Genomic DNA, 19,111 nt, shown 5'->3' on the forward strand with positions numbered 1-19,111 from the left:
AATAGATTATCAAGAAAGAAAGGACGGGAGGGGGAGAAAGAAGTGGCAGAGAGATTTATCTAGAAAGAAAGAAAGATAAACTAATAGCAAGTGGTGCAAAATAACAAAGGAGGACAAAAAAAGAAAAGTGGCAAGAAAATCCAACATAATAAACTGCTGTAATATACAGAAGAAAAAAACTCGAAAAAAATAAAAACAATTCAACAAAGCTCTGAATTCGACCAATCAAAAGGCTGGAATGTTGTGAGGGGCGTGGTCTACCGCGGGGCGCGTCTAATGGGCGGGGCTTCGTCCTTTTGGAAAGCTGGTCCGCCAAATTCAAACTGAGAAAGAGAAGTGCGGATTTACAGCTCAGGCCGGAGGATCCATCAGCCAGGAGGTAAGAAGCGAAATCTGGGCCAACATCCTCTCTCTTTAGTAACATACACACATTTTTATTCATAAAAATAATATTCTTCACGCTTTTAGTGATAAACCGGAGTTTCAGCAGAGCAGCTGGTAGCGGGTTTATTGTTCGGCAGCCTTACTGTATTGTTTAGACGTGTTCGGAAAATCCAAGTATCGTTAAAATCAGTATTGCAGGTATTTTATATAATTAATCGCGCAACTTTATGCGTTATACATATATTTGCTTGTTTCATGTTAAGGAAAACGCTCCTTGCATTAAAACATGAAATTAGGGGGCGAACAAAAGTGCGCATGCGCAAAACTCCTGCAACATGAGATTTCAAATATATGGTGTTTCCTGGGGTTTATACCTCAACACTTTGTGTACATTTTATTTGTATTTATTTGTAATACTCCGAATAAGTATTTTTTTTAACGTGGGCTTTGGATTTATAATAATTTATTTATCCTAAATATTATTTGTTACGGTTTTCATATATAAAATTAAGCCTTATTTAGTTTGACTGGTCACACATAATAGTAAACGCTTCAATCTGAACCTGTTCTATCTACTTCTGGTGAAAAGTCCAGAAACAAGAAGAGAGATTGTGAGTCTCTCCCATGACCCCGTCTAAATCAAATGACCTCGAAAAATGGGGTCACGACCCCTGGTTTGGGAACTCCTTCTGTAAACATTTAAACAATGGGTCTTCCATTTTAAGTAGTTTATCATTGTAAATATACTCAAACCACAAACAACAGTTCTAAATTTCTCAGTTGTGTGGTATAAGGGTAGCGTTCTAACTCTCATAGTTGTGTGATTCCAAATTTGTGGCAACCTTCTGGGAAAAGAAGCATGTACAGTAGTGATGGTCAGGTGCTCATATTCTTTTGGCCATATGTGTTTGGGTATTTATTTAAAGCCTGAGAGTTTTTTAACCCACCAAGTTCAAGTAGAGGCCAATTTCACTACTTCCACACCCAATGACATCTTATACAGTTGTGTGCTTCAAGCTTTGGGGTAACAGTTTGAGGAACAAGCACATGGCTTAGAAACTCCAGTTTCCCAATACTTAATATAGTGTATGTTCCAATTGCTCAGTCTTTCTCCGTTTTCAGACGCTTCTCACACACCAGTTCCCATCATGTCATCAGCGATTGTGAGCAGCATGAGCGGTTTCAGTTCCACCGTGTCTGGGATGTGGCGTTCGCACAGCACGCTCTCCGAGTCAGAACCCGAGAGTTCCCCCGAGGCGGTGCAGCAGTTTCGGAAGCTACGTTCCTCCAGCTCGCTCAACTCCCTGCGCATGTCTCTGAGAAAGAGGCTTCCTCTGAAGACCGTGCAGCCCACCAGCAACATCTCTGAGAATCAGAGCATCGAGGTGTTCCAGAACAGCAAGAAGACTAGCGCCGTCACCCAGATGAAGCGCACTGCCAAGAACACTATTGGCAATGCTTATCAGGTCAGCTCCTTTTCTCTTTTCCTCTCTGTCCTCGCTCATTGTGACTTCTGTTTCAGGAACGGGATGAACAATATGGGGGAAAAACTACATAATGAACTGCAGTCTACAAATAGTGTCAAACCATGTTTCACTAATATGGGACATCAGTAAAAAGTCAGGGAACGTGTAGAGGAAATTATCCTTAAAGACAGCTGCTGGAACCAGGGTAACTCTAAACTAAATTCTTCCACCACTGTGTTCACTGCGAGATAGTATTCTCAGGTTGATGGTTTTGGTTGACTAAGTGATTCTCAACCCAGCTCCACAACACCACCCTCTAAGACACCATGTCATGATTGCTGTAAATGAGCCACGATCCACCACACAAATCATTTCTATATTCAAAAAAATGACATAAAACCGCTAACAATCTTTATCTGTATCCTCTCAGAGGTTTCATAAGAGCACACAGTCACGTGAGGAGTGTCTGGTCAGGACGCCTGGCAAAATCCTCGAAGGAGAAGAAAACAGGCGCACTCCGATGTCTGCACGCACCCAGAAACGACAAGCCACGACCCCCAGGCACACACCGAGATCAGCCACGAAACGCACCCCACGAGCCACAGCCACTCCTGAGCCGAGCGATTCGGCTGTCAGAGCGGTGAAGACGGGAGGAACCAGGAGGCAGCTCGTACGCATGGCAGCGCTGAGGAGCCCTTTCGCATCTCCCAACACAGCCAGCCGGCGCAGGTTAGGGTCGAGTTCTGTTGTATCAGTTCTGCACAATTCATTCGGTTTCGCAGATTAGGAGCGGAGTCGAAAGCTTTGCCTGCGAGTCCGAGCGGTCATGTCCTCTTTCTTCTGTCTTAGGCTGCTCGATCAGGATCTGGACAGCGTCTCAAAAGGCCTCGGAAAACTAAAGCGTCTCTCTCAGGCGTTTGATGAAGCCATTGGAAGGGATGAACGGTGAGCAAATTATGTGCTTCGTTTTGATACAGCGTGATCTGAAGAACAGGGTTGGCTGATTATATCGATATCACGATAAACAATTTCGCAATACACTTTCCTGTGATATCACTTCGGCAAAATGTTTTTTCCCCTCTGAAAGGCATCGGAAGATTTTGATTAGTCGGTTGTAAGCAATTTCTTTCCTACTAAAAACTCCATGGTGCTCTACAGTTGAGTCTATTCATTCATGTACCCTGTTTTGGTGTCCAGTCCATTTCCTGTTTGGTATTAGGGTGGGTCTTTTTTTTTTTTTTTTTCCTCAACGGCTGTCTGCTCTGACCTCTCCAAAACGCTCTTCTTCCCGCCAAGGCCTAGCATGAGGGAATGATTTGTGGCTGCTTCAGGGTGTGTTAGAGAGCCTCACACACACACAACTGATAATACACAGAGTGTTATTAATCTGCTTTCATTGTATTAGTGATAGATTTGCATATTCTAGTGGTTGTGTAATACACTGATGATACACCATTAATGTGTGTGTGCGTGTGACATTTTAAAAGTAGTTCAGAGTATCAGCTTCCACTTTGTCTAATATTGTCCTGTTATCTGGGAGCTCTCTCTCTGTGTGTGTGTGTGTGTGTGTGTGTGTGTGTGTGTGTGTGTGTGTGTGTGTGTGTGTGTGTGTGTGTGTGTGTGTGTGTGTGTGTGTGTGTGTGAACACCCACCCTCACAGAATTCCTCACATAACTCCCGCCAAGATTTTTAAACTCCGAATGCTTTTCCATTCAAGGAGGTCATGCAAAACCACTACAGTCACCGCAAGCTTCTGCTGTTCCACACATTCCCACACGTCACATGAATTTCAGATGCTGTGCATGTGATCATCAGGAATAGCAAAGTGTCAAGAAATCAAGCCTCTTTGAATAGAAGGATTTGTGCTACATATCACATAGTGCTCATTTTCAAATATTCATTTACAGTAGTTACGTTGAATCCTTTTGGATTACGATATGGTCATTTGGCAATTCCCAGCTTGTCATTTATCAGATGGTAAATCCAATCGAACACATGATTGACTCGTTGTTTTGGCTGCATCCCAGGGACGTCCTGGGATCTGCCCCCTTCTGCATACACGAGCTCTCAGATGCCCATGATTGGCTAGTGTCACTGTGATTGACAGGGGGAGAGTAACACCACACCACAGCTTTTGCTTTTTTGACTCCAGATTAAAAATCTCAGGACTCGAGAGCAGCACAGGATCAGTTAATATTTACCTAGTTACAATGTGAGGTCGACCGATTTCACTGATACCGGTAGCAAGGTTGGGTCGTATTTGCTGATAACCAATTAATCAACAAATAGTTTTTAAAATGTATACTGGATAAAAAAACAAATATGACACTCCATATACAATAATACTGAAATTTATTACAAAAAAAGGACTGAAGGATAAACTTTCTTTATTTCGGCTTCTCCCATTAGGCGACGCCACAGCGGATCATCCGTATTATCATGTGAAAAATCTGCAAAATGAAATATATATTAATTTACATATGTAAGTATATATTTAATAAATTGTAAATAAAGTTCTTTTCAATTATGAATTATTCAGCAAAACCAATTATTTGGTTGACCTCTAGTCAAGACCTCATATTTCCGCATATTTCCCCCCGTGTTTTCTTTCTACACACATGACATTTTCAAAATGCGTATTTACACCCCGAACTACAAACCCCGAGGCATCTGAACATCTTGACAGGGAAAACAGGAGGCTGTGTGTGGCAGCTATGCAACGACCTTTTCCTTGTGATGCAAGAAAATGGATTGACCTACCAAAATAATCTGGTTTCTTTGCCCCCTCAGGCTGCCATCGGTCATTCCAATGTGTTTCGTTGTTGTCTGAAAGGTCTTGAACTTGTAAATGAAACTGAAGTCTAACCTGTTTTTTATTCTGCCAGCTGCAAATTCAAGTACTCTATTATAACAGAGTAAAGCCTGAGGTAAAATATGTTTACAAATTGTTCGGAAAAAAAATCTGTCTGTTTTGACACGCATGAAGTCTGTGTATGCACGGTGTGGCCAAAAGTATGTGGACACCAGACACATCACAGATCATTTTTCGCTTGTTGAATGTAACAATTCAATTTTACTTGTAGAACACCCTGAGATGGTGTGAGAAAGAAACCTTGAGAGGAACCAGACTCAAAAAGAAAACCTCATCCTCATGACATTGAATATCCATTCATTACAGTTCCATCATTGTTGAGATGTTTAGTGGTGGGTGCTTAAATGCAGCACTGATCAACAAACAGTAGTCCTGAGCCATTGCATCAGACTGTTGATCCAAATCCATCATCAAAGTTCTTGAGTTGCTCAGTAACTTCAGGAATCTTTAGGCTGTTCATGTGGAACCATCCTTAACTGCGAAAAGTCTCCAGTTGAAGACAACTCCATCCAGAAGTATCTGATGAATCAGGCAGATTCGAAAATAATGATCTAGGAAAGATCGAGGAAAGCTTCAAACCAGATTTTGGGCCACGCCTGTTTAGCTTCAGCTGCAAAAGCATTAGTGAGATCAGGCACTGATCCAATCCAAACATGACACACCACATCTACATGGCACCATCACGCTGGAACAGGGTTGGGCTCTCCGGTCTCCTAGTGAAAAAAGATTGTAGCACTACAGAAGACATTGTGGACAATTGCGTGCTTTTAAAGTTGTTTAAAATGAAGAAATGTGTATATACACACGCTCCCCACTTTACAAACTTTTGCGCATACGAACAAACGTGTCCTCAAAGTGAGATTTGTTCGTAGTCGAAAAAATTCGAGACGGAGGAGAGCCGCCGCTAGCTAGTCGTCGACCGTAACGAGTTCACACGATGCGCACTGGACTCGGGAGAATGCGTTTTTTTAAGTGAATATTTTAATCATTTTTGGGGTTTTTTTATTACTTAATACAAAATATTGTTTACAGTATTTCGATTAGTTTTAGTATATTTTATTGTTTATTTCATAGTATTTGTAGCTCTTACATCTTTAGGAGATTTGCGTAGTCAATAACGAACACAGTAACAACTTGCGTGTGTTTGTTCGTTCGTATGGTGCTGTATATATGGGATGGTCAGGTGTCCACATGCTTTTGCAAAAATATATAATACTGTGTCACTGCATTGGATGTCTGTAAAACTTTCCTTGAGCTTATAATTGTGGCTGAAATGTTGTCTGCTGCACATGTCTTACATTTATATTTTTGAATACCATGCATGCGCTTGTATACAGTCCGATCCGATCAATGTTTTCTTTTTTTAATACAATCGTAAAACATCAGCACATGGTTATAACGTGTGTGTGTGTGTGTGTGTGTGTGTGTGTGTGTGTGTGTGTGTGTGTGTGTTGGTGCAGGAGTGAGGCCATGGAGCATTACAGGACAGTGATGACTCAGGGCCACGATTCCAGCTCCAGTATAAGCGGCACGACGGGGAAATTAAACAGACCCTTCATCCGGCAGCAGAGTCGGCAAATCCGGCACCGGGTGGGCAGCTGGACCGACAGCGCTCTCTCGAACTTCCGCAAAACCACATGAATCTGCGTTTCCTACTATTGGTTATATTTTACTGTTTTTTTGTTTCTATTTGTTTGTCTTTATTAGTCACATTGTCTTTGTCTTTTCTATTAAGAAGTGTATCGTATGGTCACACTGACACACAGTGTGATCTGCTGGATTGAGCCAAATTTGACCAAATTTCTTGTCATGCTGTTACAGTTCAAAGGTCATGGTTGTTCATATTCTAGAAAAGCAACCAAAAAAAACTTTTGCATAAAAATTTCATTTCAACGAATGCTGTAACGTGTGACAGTGTTAAGGGAGCAATGTTACCTTTATTCCACGTGTTTCTATTTTAAACTAACACTCTAACGACCGTAGCGAGTCAAACTGCATTATTAACTCGTAACTCGGAGTAGTTTCTACTTCTATATTTTATTCACTTTATTTTAGACGCCACTTCGTACCGAGGTGTTTGGAGAAAACGAACTTTTCTTTTTTTATATATAGCACTATTATTAATAGTGCTATTATTAGCACGGTATTAAGCACACAATACTGCATGATCATGGTCCATGTAAAGGGAGGAAAATGAGGCAAACACCTCTTATCTTCATCAACTGCAGAATCACTTTCTTTTAAAAAAAAAAAAGAAAGAAAATGACTGAATTCTGGGTTTTATGTCCTTTTTTTTCTTAACACTAAACTTTCTTTTCAGAAAATGTTTACCTTTTTATACTTTAATAAAAAAAATATAGAACCATTTTGTTCTCAGGAGAGTTTTTTATGTGTACTATTTTCAAGCAAACAATAAATCTACAATATAAGGCAGTAAAAGAGCACTATTAAAAAAAAAAAAAAAAGGTTGGGGGGCGCTTTTTCTTTCCCCCTCTTTCTCCTTGTCTGTATGTGACCTTAAACACATGATGTGGTCATTCTGCAACTTCTCTGTCGATTTATTTATAAACGTACACACTTATTTTAATTGAAAAATACTCCCTTAGCATGAAGAACTACTTTACACACTCTCAAATGTTTGTTTCTCCAAACATTCAGCTGAAATATTTACCTGTGCCTCTTGTCCAAGATGTTCTTCACTAGTTGGAGATTTCTTTCTTGTGATCCAGGTCATACCAGAGCAGTTCAATAGGATTTAGGTGACTGGGCAGGTCGTTCCATGATAGACATCACTCCAAACAACGGTTATAGAGCATGGACGTATGATTCGGCTCATTGCCTCTCCTTCATCATCTCTCTTTTCTCCTACTACTTATGTTTGAGACATGGATGTCCCATTTGAACCCAAGAAGGTTTTTCTATTCACTCATTGTCCAATTCTAGCTTTGCTGTCTTTTGGCTTTGAACAAGTTCGATGTATAGAAACAAAAGAAACATGGATGTGTCTGAAAAACAATGAAGGACTAAGTGTTTCCAAAATTTTCACAGGAATTAATACTGATACTGATCACATTATTAATACTAAATACACTGCAATTGACTGGACTTTTTTTTGGCTCTCTATCATTTATTCAAACACCATTAAACAAACCGTATTCCTACTGTAACATGAGGTTTCCACATTCATTTTTCATTAGATTGTTTTCTTCTGAATGTTGATTGTTTTTTCATTGAGCCTGTTTCTGCTTCATCACTGCTTGATCAGTGAGGAAGATCATTTTCTCCTGCATGTGAGAAAATTCTTTCAGAAGATGCAGCAATCCCAAAATCTCTGACCGACTGGTCATTTGTCTGTATGATGAATGGGGACACAGAGGAAGAGGAAACAGTTCCTATTCATCATAAATATCAGGTTTTTTTTGTTTTTTTTTTAAGAATCCGGGTAGGATCAATTATTTAATGTGAGAATCGATTCTTTCCTTTATCCAGTACCGACACTGATCGATCCGCCCCTTCCTACTGCCCACCTCTAGCTCCCATCTGTTGGTCATTGTGATTCTATCCTTTTTTTTTTTTTTTTGCACAATGACAAAAGTAGATTACTAGAAATCAAGTTCAGCTTCTATAGAAAAGAAATGACTGATTTTAGCGGTAAATTTATTGCCCACTATTGTAAGAATACAGTAACACTTGATGTGTTGGTTATAAAACTACCAAAAATGTAAAAAAATAAAAAAGTTCTGATGTTAATGTTATTGACTAGCTCTTTTAAAAATTTATCAATGGTTATAAGATAGCATTACATTTGAGAATTTAGAATCAATCCAGTGCATAAGTATTCACCCCTCTGAAACGTATCCATATTGATTAGTGCTATAACCTTGGATTTGAAATGGACTGAATAGATCAAAACTTTCTTCTTAGTATTGAAGTATACTATACTATATTGAAGAAATATAGTTTTAAATTATTTCAGATGTGATTGCATGTGTATTATTTATTCTCTGCTAGTGTGAAACCTCCAAGTTAATTCTCAACAGTGGTGGACGAAGTACACAAAGCATGTAGTTGAGTTAAAGTACACACTGGGTGAAATATTACCTCAGTAAATGCGCCTTTAAACTTTCACTTAAGTAAAAGTAAAAAAGTATTTAAAGTTCTCTGATTTATGGCTATAATGTTCCTATTATCATTATTGTCACAAGACTTTTCACTTAATCAACTCGGTTTATGTGAAAAGACTCGAATGTGACTCTCAGTACATCAAACTATTAATAGAATAATATTAATGAATCAAACACTTGATTGATTTCTATTACAATATTCATGAGTCCAAAACCTTCACACCTTCAGCTAGTTCAAAAATATCATGCAAACAAGGTCACGTGTGTTGTGGCGAGTTCGAAGTCTGGAGTTTCTTCATCATTTATTCCTCTCTAAATGCTCTGCTTGATGTTGAACTGAAGCTAAACTGTATGTTGGTGATCAGTAGAAACCACCAAGCGTCAAAACAAGTTTAAAACACCCTGACCCTGATTGGTGACTTGCTACTAAGTTTTTATCCGCTTATAAATAAAAAGGAACGACTGATTTTGTAAAATGTAGTTGAGTAAAAAGGAAAATATTTGACTCATAAATGTAGTGAAGTTATAGTAAAAGACTCTCCAAATCAAAATACTTGAGTAAAGTGAAGATACGTGAAAAAGCTACTTAAGTGCAGTAACAATTTACATTTACATCGTTATTGTTCACCACTGATTTTCAAAACAACTGGAAAGCATAGAATCAGTTAAATGAAGTCTATATGTGTACGATTTACTTTTGGATTATATTTGATATAAACAGTTTGCTACAATGACTCTTTCTACAGTTGCCATGAACAGTTTTGTGCTCGTATCCATCAGAGAACAGTTGATAACCTGAACAATGATGGAACTATAATGAATAGCTATCAAGGGAAAGTGGTAGCTCAGTGGTTAAGGCATTGGACTTTGTATCGAAAGGTCACAAGTTCAAATCCCACCACCATCACCATGCTGCCACTGCTGGGCCCTTGAGCAAGGCCCTTAACCCTCCCCTGCTCAGTTGTAAGTCGCTCTGGATAAGGACGTCTGCCAAATGCCATAAATGTAGATATTTATTACACACACCCATGTCTTCAGCATCACCCATATTATATTATTTTATTATAACTACATAACTGTTTAAATGCTGTTTTTTGCACATCCACTTGACTGCTGTTATTGCTGTTTTGCACAACCTTTTGTGTTTATTTACAAGTACACTTCTGTATACAGTTCTCTTTTGCACACTGTACTGTATAACATACTGTAGGTTTACTGCAGCGCGGTTTTGTGTACTTGTGTTGTCTGTTTGCACTGTGTTGTTGTGCACTATTAGCATCAGGTTGCACACAATGCACTTTATGTGGTGAGGACACTTACTTTAGTCCTTAACTCTGTGTTCTTGTAGCTCTATGCTGTTTTATGTTGTTTTGTGTAGCACCAGGGTTCTGGAGAAACGTTGTCGCATTTCACCGTGTACTGCGTCAGCTATATATGGCTGAAATGACTAAAAGCTTCTTGACTTGACTTGATATATGGTGTCTAGACGAGCATGGGTTGTATTTTATGTCTGGCTCCTTGTAAGGTTTCTTCCTTATATTGTCTCATGGAGGTTTTTCCTCATGACCATAACCTCTGGTTAACTCTTTAGTGATAAAATTATAGGTTTTATAATAATAGGTATAGATATTGATGCGTGGTTCTTCCCCAAATTGTTATCACAAAGCTGAAGGCACACAATTGTACAGTAAGTTTTTATATGATTCAGTTAAACTAGGAACAATGCCCCTGTGCACCAAGCCAGCTCCATGAAAATATGTTTTACATGGGTTGGAGTGGACGTTGGATACGAAGGTCGTGAGTTCAAATCTCAGCCACACCAAGCTGCCACTTCTAGGCCCCTGAGCAAGGCCCTTAACCGCCATATCTGCTCAGTTGCGTGAATGAAATAAATGTCTCTTTGGAAGGGTGTCTGTTAAATGCCATAAATGTAAATGTAAGTAAGTGGAAGATCTGATATAGAGCTCAAACCCTATAAAACCCCTTTGGGATGAATGTGAATGCTGACTGCACCCCCAGGTCTCCTCAGCTCACCTACATCAGTACCTGACTTTACTAACACTCTTGTGGCTGAGACTCTACAAAGTCTAGTGGAACATCCCAGAGGAGTTCAGGTTACAATAAGAGCAAATGGGGACTCGATCTTCAGAAAACAGATACAAATCTTATAGCCTGGTGTTCACAAACCTTTGTCCATTCTGCTGCTTTGTGAAAATGTCCAGGTGTAAAAATGCTCCAGTCCCATACCTCGGTGTATTTGGCGCCTTGGGTTAGACACTTTACAGCCTGCAGGATCCCCATCACCTAATCTTCTTAAGGTAAAGTAAACTTGTCTTACCAGACATCTCAAATCACATCATAATTTTTATTAAAGTTTACACTGTTACACCTTGACACCATATTCCAACAACACGTTCATTTAAATTATGTACAATTATTTACACAATATGTTACAGGACACAGCTTTCTGTCATCGCTAGCAAAACTAGAGTTTACTACGACTCGGTACTGACTGCACGTCACAGATACACGTATGTCTCAGGCGTATTCCATGCTGCAGCCGCGTGTACAGCAGCGTATACGGATCTATACATCGAATACATAGACACACATACACTGTGCAGAGAACCATGTGGGAGGCAGACGCACAGGCAATTCAGGGCTATGTCAAGAGATGAACACAAGGCGATTTTGCAAAAACTGGTGCTTGAAAAGAGCTGAGAGCGGACGGCAAGGCCAGGGAACAATCGCAACAAGTGCAGGTCGGTCGCTGCTGTGCTGCTGCGCCGCTATAAATAGAGCCGGTTCGGATGCTTACGCACACACTTACCTGCACAAAAGAGCACAACAGCAGCCGACAGAAAAACACGAACGCCACGTAAATAATGAGAGCTTCAGGCGCAATTGTGCAGGATGAGAATAAAACATCCCGTTCCTCGTTATTTCCTTCAGAGGTTCTCGGCCTCCCTGCGTTGATCACCATGCTGCTCTTGTTTCAATGAGCAGATGCATCACCTTTACACAAATGTGCTGCTGACACCCAGGGGAGAGATATATTACTCAAAAATCAGCAGGAATTTGATTCGATTCTCTCGTGAGGGTTTTTTTTAATTCTGCAAGGTCATGGGATGGTAAACGAGACCATGCGAATGCTGCTCAGAGGAAAACGAGAGCTTGATTATCCGTTTTGATCGGCTGAAACGTAGCGTGATGCTCCCACAAGTTCTGCTTGCAAGGAGAAAGATTTTGACAAGAAGAAATTCAAGCTACTGCTGTAATTATAACCGATTCTGATCCTTCACACTTTGACCTGCCTAAGTGATGCTTAATCCCAATAATCCTACAATCTCTTCACCTTTTGAGTCTCAAGGTTTCATTAGTGTGTTTTCTCACAGGGTATTTTTTTTTCTCTCCATCTCGTCTCAGGCTTGCTCTCTAGGGATCTAATGCAGCATTCGCTCATCATTATCGACCTCTGACTAGAAAATCCCAAAGAAAACTCGCCTCAACTTGAACCTCTTACCTTAAAATCTTAAAACATTCTTCTGACACGTTAAAATTAAGATGGCTGCCAATGACATAAACAGCAACATTGTACTTGTTTTCTTTATCAGTAACACTTACCCGACTAGTTTGCAAAAGATGAAGATGGAGACGTCCATGTTTTTTTTTTCTCCACCCGTTTGCTTGGTATCTTAAATATCTCATACAAGTAAAAAAAAATCAGTAATGCAATTCCAAGGTCCCACTTTCCAATTGCCCTCAATGCCACTTCTTTTTCCCCCAAATTTGGTTCTATGAGGTTGAGTTGAAAGTCATATTATATATACACTTTTCCAGCCACATTAGCACAAAGTTAAAGGCACACAATTGCATCAGATGTCTGTTGATGCAGAGCACCCAAACCTGTTCTAGCCTGCCAATGCCCCGTGCACAAAGCCAGCTCCATAAAGCTATAGTTTAGGTTGAATTGGAAGATCCCCTGCTATAGAGCATCAACCCTATTGAACACCTTTGGGGTGAGTGTGAATGCTGACAGCACCCCAGGCCTCCTCTCACCTTCTCACCTACATCAGTACCTGACTTTACTAACACCCTTGTAGCTGATTGAGCACAAATCTCCAGAGAATCTAGTGGAAAATCTTCCCAGAAGAGTGGAGTTTATTAAAACAGCAATTGGGGACTAAATGTGAAATGGATTGTTCAGAAAATATATTCTGAAGTATATATATATATATATATATGCTTTATACATTCATCCCGAAGGTGTTCATTAGAGTTGAGGTCAGAGTTCGATAGCAGGCCACTCAAGATCTTAAACTCTAACCAGTGTAAACTGGAGAAATTTCTTCTTCACTACTTGTCATGCTGGAACAGGTTTGTGTCTCCTAGTTCAACTGTAAATGGAGGAAAAAAGTTTTGAGTGACATAAAAATCTGTGCAGGTCTGATTATTTCCATTTATATGTTCGTGTCCTTCGTTACAAAGCAGAGTGCAATCTGCCTGTATAAAGTATGTTCTATAAATATTTTTGCTTCCATTGATACCAAGGTCAATTTTTTTTACAGGATCTCAATGTTCTTCTCTCTGCATATCATTTACATGAATGCAGCCAGCACTTACTTACTTTCTTTCTTCCTCCTCTCTCTCTCTCTCTCTCTCTCTCTCTCTCTCTCTCTCTCTCTCTCTATATATATATATATATATATATATATATATAGTGGAACCCGGTTATGTCGCTGTCCTAGGGGGTTGCCAAAAAGCATCGAGATAACCGATGATCGAGATAAACGAAAATCAAAATGGCGGCAGTATATTAACGTGCTTGAAATTTCTTTATGTACATGATGTGCGTTAATAAATGAGAATGTGCATGCACGTGTTTTTGGAGGTTTTTTTACACAACAGCGTTGCCGCGATTTGTTTGATGAAGGCATGCTATAAAAATACATACAGTACATGTTTATCTGTCAGGAATCCACCTGCCACGCCCCCTTCGGCCCCCTTCAGCGTGTCAGGTGCTTTCTCGGCCGCTTTCTCTGAAGCTCTCTGCTTCAATCGCGCACATATGGTGCTCGTTTATCATCATCACCAGCTCCTATTTAAACTTCCACACTCTCATTGTCCGTTATTGTTGGTATATGTTGGTTCACGGCGGTCGTTGTTATCACTCATGCGTATCCCGGTACGTGTCTTCCCACAGGCACTCTCTCAACGGCTGCTCTTTTCTTCCCAAAGCGCACCGTGGATTCCCCACCCCGATCCTGCCGGTGTTCATTCTATGCTTTTGCTGCTCATCCCACGTTCCGCGCCGCCAAGCGCGGCTTTCGCCTCCCGTTCATCGCATAACATTTAACAACAAAAGGCATATGTGCAGTAACTAACAGCAGAGATTCACCAGTTCACAATACAACACCTGTAGCAGCTGTACGGCTTGATTTTTCCGCCACTTCCGCGAGTTCTTCTGCGGCTGCACCGAGATAACCGACGTTAAATGGCAAGTTTTTCCCCCCTTGTGCTCGAGATATCAGGGTTCGGCGACATAAAAGAATCGACATAACCGATAAAAAATGCTAAGACAAAGCGAGAATTTGGCGGTTCCACTTCAAAAACGTCGACTTAATAGGGTTGTCGAGGTAACCGAGGTCGAGATAAGCGGGTTCCAGTGTACCTATGATGAAAATTACAGGCCTCTCTCATCTTTTTAAGTGGAAGAACTTGCACAATTGGTGGCTGACTATATATATATATATATAATTGTAAATATATAATAATATATAATTTTTCTTTTCTTTTTTTTTTACTTTGCCCTCTTGATGTAACAGGGAAAATAAGCCAAGAGTGCCATAATAGCTGCTGTGAGAAAATGACAGCCTGAGCCACCCAATCTGAGAGCGCCATTATCCCACTGTGTGGTCAACAATGCCTGCAGGGGGAAAAAAAAAACAAAACAAGTGACTCCTTGCAGATCCGACAGAGACAAAGGAGCCAATCATTACCCTCAGAGCTCACAAAGAAAGTGCAAGGCGCTTCTTAAGGCCTTGTGGCTTTATCGTGCTGATTGGTTTATTCAAGATCCGGAGGCTAGTGGAGCAACAGAGTGACGCAGAGCAGCTCGAGTGCGTCAGCATAAACCAAACGGGAGCTGGCTAAGTAAATGAGCCTCTCAGGTTGTCAGCAGTAACAAATGGTAGCCTGCTGCCCTGCGCCAAGCACCGTGTTGCTGTCTGTCTGCGGATTGCTTTAAAACATATATAATAAGAATAACAGGGGGGTGAGGGGGAGAATGGGGGTCTGTGTGAAACAGACCGGCGTCCAGTGCTGATTTTATCTGGGGCATGGAGCAAAAGTTACATTTGTGGAAACAATTTTGAACGTCAAATATATAATTAGTCATACCACAAGCCGTAAGCACAACATCTCCTTTCAGTTTTGTTCTCACTTAATGATCAATTCATTCCTTCATATTACTGCGGTAAATACTCCTGTTTCTGGGTCCTGATCATCAAATTCAATGCGGATCTCAGGCCCGTCCCGGTGGCTCTCGGGCTGGCTCTGAGCGCGCTCCGGTTTCGGCGTGGACGTCAAGGACGAAGGCGGGGATGCCTGCTGCATGGACATGGCTCGGCGCAGCAGCGGCGTGCGCTTACACGTCAAGAAATCGGGCGACGGCGTCAGGAAGTCCGGCTTGGACGAGAGGCCGAATGAGCCCTGGCGCAGGATCATGCGGTTTTTCTTGGGACGTGAGCCATGCTCGAACTCCAGAGCAGACAGGTGCACGGCGTAACCTTCACTCAGGAACTGAGGATGCGAAAACAGAGAAAAGCAAAAATAAAGACCATAAAAAAGGACAGGAAAAAAAAAAAATAAGAGATTCAGATTGAATGTAGTCTGAGGTTTTTTTTGTTATACCTGGCACTGGTGCTGGTGTTTCTTGGATGGTCTTCCAACGATGTAGATCTGTGTGGCCTCCAGACCGAGTGCACTGTACACAGACATGTCCTTCATAGAGCCGTACGCCGCACCGATTTTAATGTGGCACTACAACACACACAAAAGGAGCACGGCTTAAAAGGATATACTGAGGGAGACCCTACGATGTGTCTGAGACATTATAGTGTGAGAATATTACACTCTTAATGTGTAGAGTGATATTAACATTACATGCTTTAAACAGCATTAAAATATTCATAGTGTCTACACCAGCAGTCCCCAACCTTTTTTGCGCCACGGACCAGTTTAATGTCAGACAATATTTTCATGGACCGGCCTTTAAGGTGTGGTGGATAAATACAACAAAATAAAATGATACGACCATAAAAACTGGTATTTTCTAAATATAATAATAATCGTGAATCCACTGTGTTGTGTATTGTTTATTTTGCTCGCTTGGGGGTTTCAATTAGTGGTAATGTATTATGTGTTAGCGGCCGGAGCCCCTTTAAGAAGGTAGCGGATGGAGATAAGACATGTGACAGAGGCAAACATCTTGACATGCATCAAGAGTGAATCATAGACAGATGTGGTGGAGAGAATCCGGTCATTTTCCAAAATAAAACATTGTCCAGATCCAGATAATAAATAAAACGGAAATAATGTAAGTTATGTATTCTTTCTGTGCAGCCCGGTACCAATTGGCCCGTGGTTGGGGACCACTGGTGTACACTATATGGACAAAAGTCTGTGGACACCTGACCACATTTAGTTCTACATTTCCCTATTTGCTCTTATAATAACCTCCATTCTTCCGGGAAGATGTTCCACAAGATTCTATGGAGATTTGTGTTCACACAGCCATAAAGGTGTTAGTAAAGTCAGGTACTGATGTAGATGAGGTGAGAAGGCCTGGGGTGCAATCAGTGTTATTCTATACTAGCCAGTCATGGGGGTCTCATGAATGCAAAAGAGTGAAAAATGTGCTCATTGGCGTGTGTTATTCTGCCCTGTGATTTAGCAGAACCAGTAGATCAAAACAACATGAGGGAAAAAACATGGCGTTTACTCAATTTAAAATACGTTTGATTATAAATTCTTCATGACATTTTCTTTTCCAGTGTACTGACTGAACTATGTTTTTCATTTAGCGCAGGCTATTTACTTCACTGCGATCTGATCGATGAAAGTAAGTGAGCGAGTCCTTTTCCAAACTAAATTAAATGACTAGAGCATCAGTAGAACAGCAGGTGGATCCAGATGTCCTGTCTTACAATGATACGAACGTTAAATTAAAAAAATCCCCTACTTTTAATTAATAATTAAATAGTTTTCATTTCTTGAGTACTACCTCTTTTATGAGGCTCCTGAGGAAAATGGTTTTCTGGCGCAGTGGGTCGTGGACGAGCCCCTCAGAGAAGAACACCATGCCCTGGGGAAAGTTGTGCTGCGAGAGCCATGACACCACCCTCTGCTTCTGCATGTCGGGCCGACCAGTGATGTAGATGATCAGGTAGCCGAGGTCCTGCCAGTGCCTGCAAAGACAACACCATCGTCAACGTGCTGCCTGAAGACCAGCTTACACTGGACTGGATCTCATCACCTCACGGTACAAAAGTACAGATTCACTTTTCTAAACTAAACAAATTAATCGAGCTCATCAATGGGGATTAACAAACATTGTGCATTCAAATATACACATTTAACTTCTAAATGTTCTTACATTTAACTTCTAATATTAACCTGAAAATATAATCGGTAGTTCAATGGTTAAGCCATTGGACTTTGAATCCAAAGGCCATGAAATCAAAATCTCAGCAACACCAAGCTGCTACTTCTGGGCCCCTGAGCAAGGCCCTTAACCCCATAGCTTCACTGTAAATGTATGCGTCTGGTCTACTATTTTGAGTAAATTTAGGAGGTGGTACCTAGTGGTTAAGTCATAGGACGTTCAATCCAATCATTCAAATCCCAGCCACACCAAGATGCTACTTCTTGGCCCCTGAGAAAGGCCCTTAAACCCACAGCTGCTCAGTTGTGTAAATTACATAAATGGATAAATGCGTCTGCAAAATTAAATAAATGTACAGAAAGGCAGATGTAAAGAGAACAAAGTGATTTGGAGACGGATGGAAATCCCTGAAGGAAGCAGCCAAAAGAAGTAGAAGAAGAAGAAGAAGAAGAAGAAGAAGAAGAAGAAACTTCTAATAATAACCTTATACAAGTGTTACTTCAGGGGAAAATAATTAGAAGTTGTCCTCTAAAACAGTTACTTTTAACTGCAGTTGGACTGAACAGAATCTGGGCATTACCCATGAACATCAGGTTACAGATAAAAATGTGATCAGTGCGTGAAAATGTAATTCCCAAAATATTGGAACACCTGAATTTTCCAGCCATATGTGCTTCTTTCCCAAACTGTTACCACAAAGTTAAAAGCACACAGTTGTATATGATGGCTTTGGATGGGAGAGCATGAAATAATTTTCCCTTCACTTCGACTACGAGACCCTGTGCAGCACAAAGCTAGCTCCATGAAGATATGCTTTATATAAGTTGGAGTGGAAGATCTTTTGCTATAGAGCTCTGACCTCAACCCTGTTGGGATGAATGTGAATGCTGACTGTACCCCAGGCCTCCTCACCTCACCTACATCAGTACCTGACTTTACAATCACCCTTGTGGCTGAATGAGCACAAAACTCCATAAAAACTAGTGGAACATCTTCCCAGAAGAGTGGAGCTAATTATAACAGCAATTCATGGGATAAATGAGGAATGGGATGTTTAAAAAGCAATCTACCAATCTAATGGTCAGGTGTCCATCAACTTCTTTTGTTGCTGTGATCTGTTCAGGCTCAATATTTAATGTGGTGTATGTTCTTAGATACTTTTCTGCTTAAAACAGTTCTTAAGCTTTGAGCTTGACTCAGTCTGGCCATTCTATCCTGATCTCTTTTAAATCAACTAGATGTTTCCATCCACAGAATCTGTTGCTCACTGTGTCAGAATTATGGACTGGAACTAAGCTTTCCATAAGCCACTGCTCCTCACTGAACTACGTCACGTGACTATTTTGGTGCCTCCATTAACTAATAGCAATGTACAAAAACATACACTTACCGAACCACATCTACAGCTCCAGGTCGGACTTTTGGGTCACTACCCATGAGTGAGACACTGGCAGCGAAGGAGCCATCGATGCTGAACACCACACACTCCATTGCTTTAGGCAGCACGGTGAGGAACGCCTCTGCACTTGTCTGGTCACCTCTTGAAACACATCACGTGTCAATGCCAGCGGCAAATGCATATAAATTCCATATAAATTTC

General features: G+C 40.8%; 2 protein-coding genes across 3 annotated transcripts in view; one reads left to right on the plus strand and one right to left on the minus strand.

Moving 5' to 3' along the window:
* Positions 1 to 231: 231 nt before the first annotated feature.
* On the plus strand, positions 232 to 6,619 carry LOC124397609. 2 transcript variants are annotated; one of them, XM_046867171.1, is made up of 6 exons: positions 232 to 379; positions 1,507 to 1,850; positions 2,281 to 2,579; positions 2,700 to 2,795; positions 4,736 to 4,777; positions 6,183 to 6,305. In XM_046867171.1, the coding sequence occupies exons 2-5, from the start codon at positions 1,533 to 1,535 to the stop codon at positions 4,767 to 4,769; spliced, it is 747 nt and encodes a 248-aa protein (XP_046723127.1). In that variant the 5' UTR covers positions 232 to 379; positions 1,507 to 1,532; the 3' UTR covers positions 4,770 to 4,777; positions 6,183 to 6,305. The 2 variants fall into 2 exon arrangements, with proteins under 2 accessions (XP_046723127.1, XP_046723126.1); XM_046867170.1 differs by lacking the exon at positions 4,736 to 4,777 and having other exon boundaries at positions 6,183 to 6,619.
* Positions 6,620 to 14,898: 8,279 nt separating this feature from the next.
* Positions 14,899 to 19,111, minus strand: part of plrdgb (PITP-less RdgB-like protein) — a 67,341-nt gene continuing 63,128 nt past the window's right edge. Inside the window, exons 16-19 of the mRNA XM_046868512.1 lie at positions 18,902 to 19,051; positions 17,131 to 17,314; positions 15,759 to 15,887; positions 14,899 to 15,647 (exon numbers count right to left, since the gene is read on the minus strand). Coding sequence (XP_046724468.1) covers positions 15,309 to 15,647; positions 15,759 to 15,887; positions 17,131 to 17,314; positions 18,902 to 19,051 — 802 coding nt within the window. The 3' untranslated portion in view covers positions 14,899 to 15,308. The remainder of the gene's footprint in view (positions 15,648 to 15,758; positions 15,888 to 17,130; positions 17,315 to 18,901; positions 19,052 to 19,111) is intronic.

This window comes from Silurus meridionalis, chromosome 15 (genome assembly GCF_014805685.1).
Source record: "Silurus meridionalis isolate SWU-2019-XX chromosome 15, ASM1480568v1, whole genome shotgun sequence".
NCBI classification, from domain to species: Eukaryota; Metazoa; Chordata; class Actinopteri; order Siluriformes; family Siluridae; genus Silurus; species Silurus meridionalis.

What these genes read in the sequence shown, in the direction of transcription:
- LOC124397609 (XM_046867170.1), top strand. Translation starts at nt 1,533, where the DNA reads ATGTCATCAGCGATTGTGAGCAGCATGAGCGGTTTCAGTTCCACCGTG. An exon ending in AACACAGCCAGCCGGCGCAG is followed by an intron (nt 2,580 to 2,699) that starts GTTAGGGTCGAG and finishes CTTCTGTCTTAG; the next exon opens with GCTGCTCGATCAGGATCTGG. An exon ending in GCCATTGGAAGGGATGAACG is followed by an intron (nt 2,796 to 6,182) that starts GTGAGCAAATTA and finishes GTGTTGGTGCAG; the next exon opens with GAGTGAGGCCATGGAGCATT.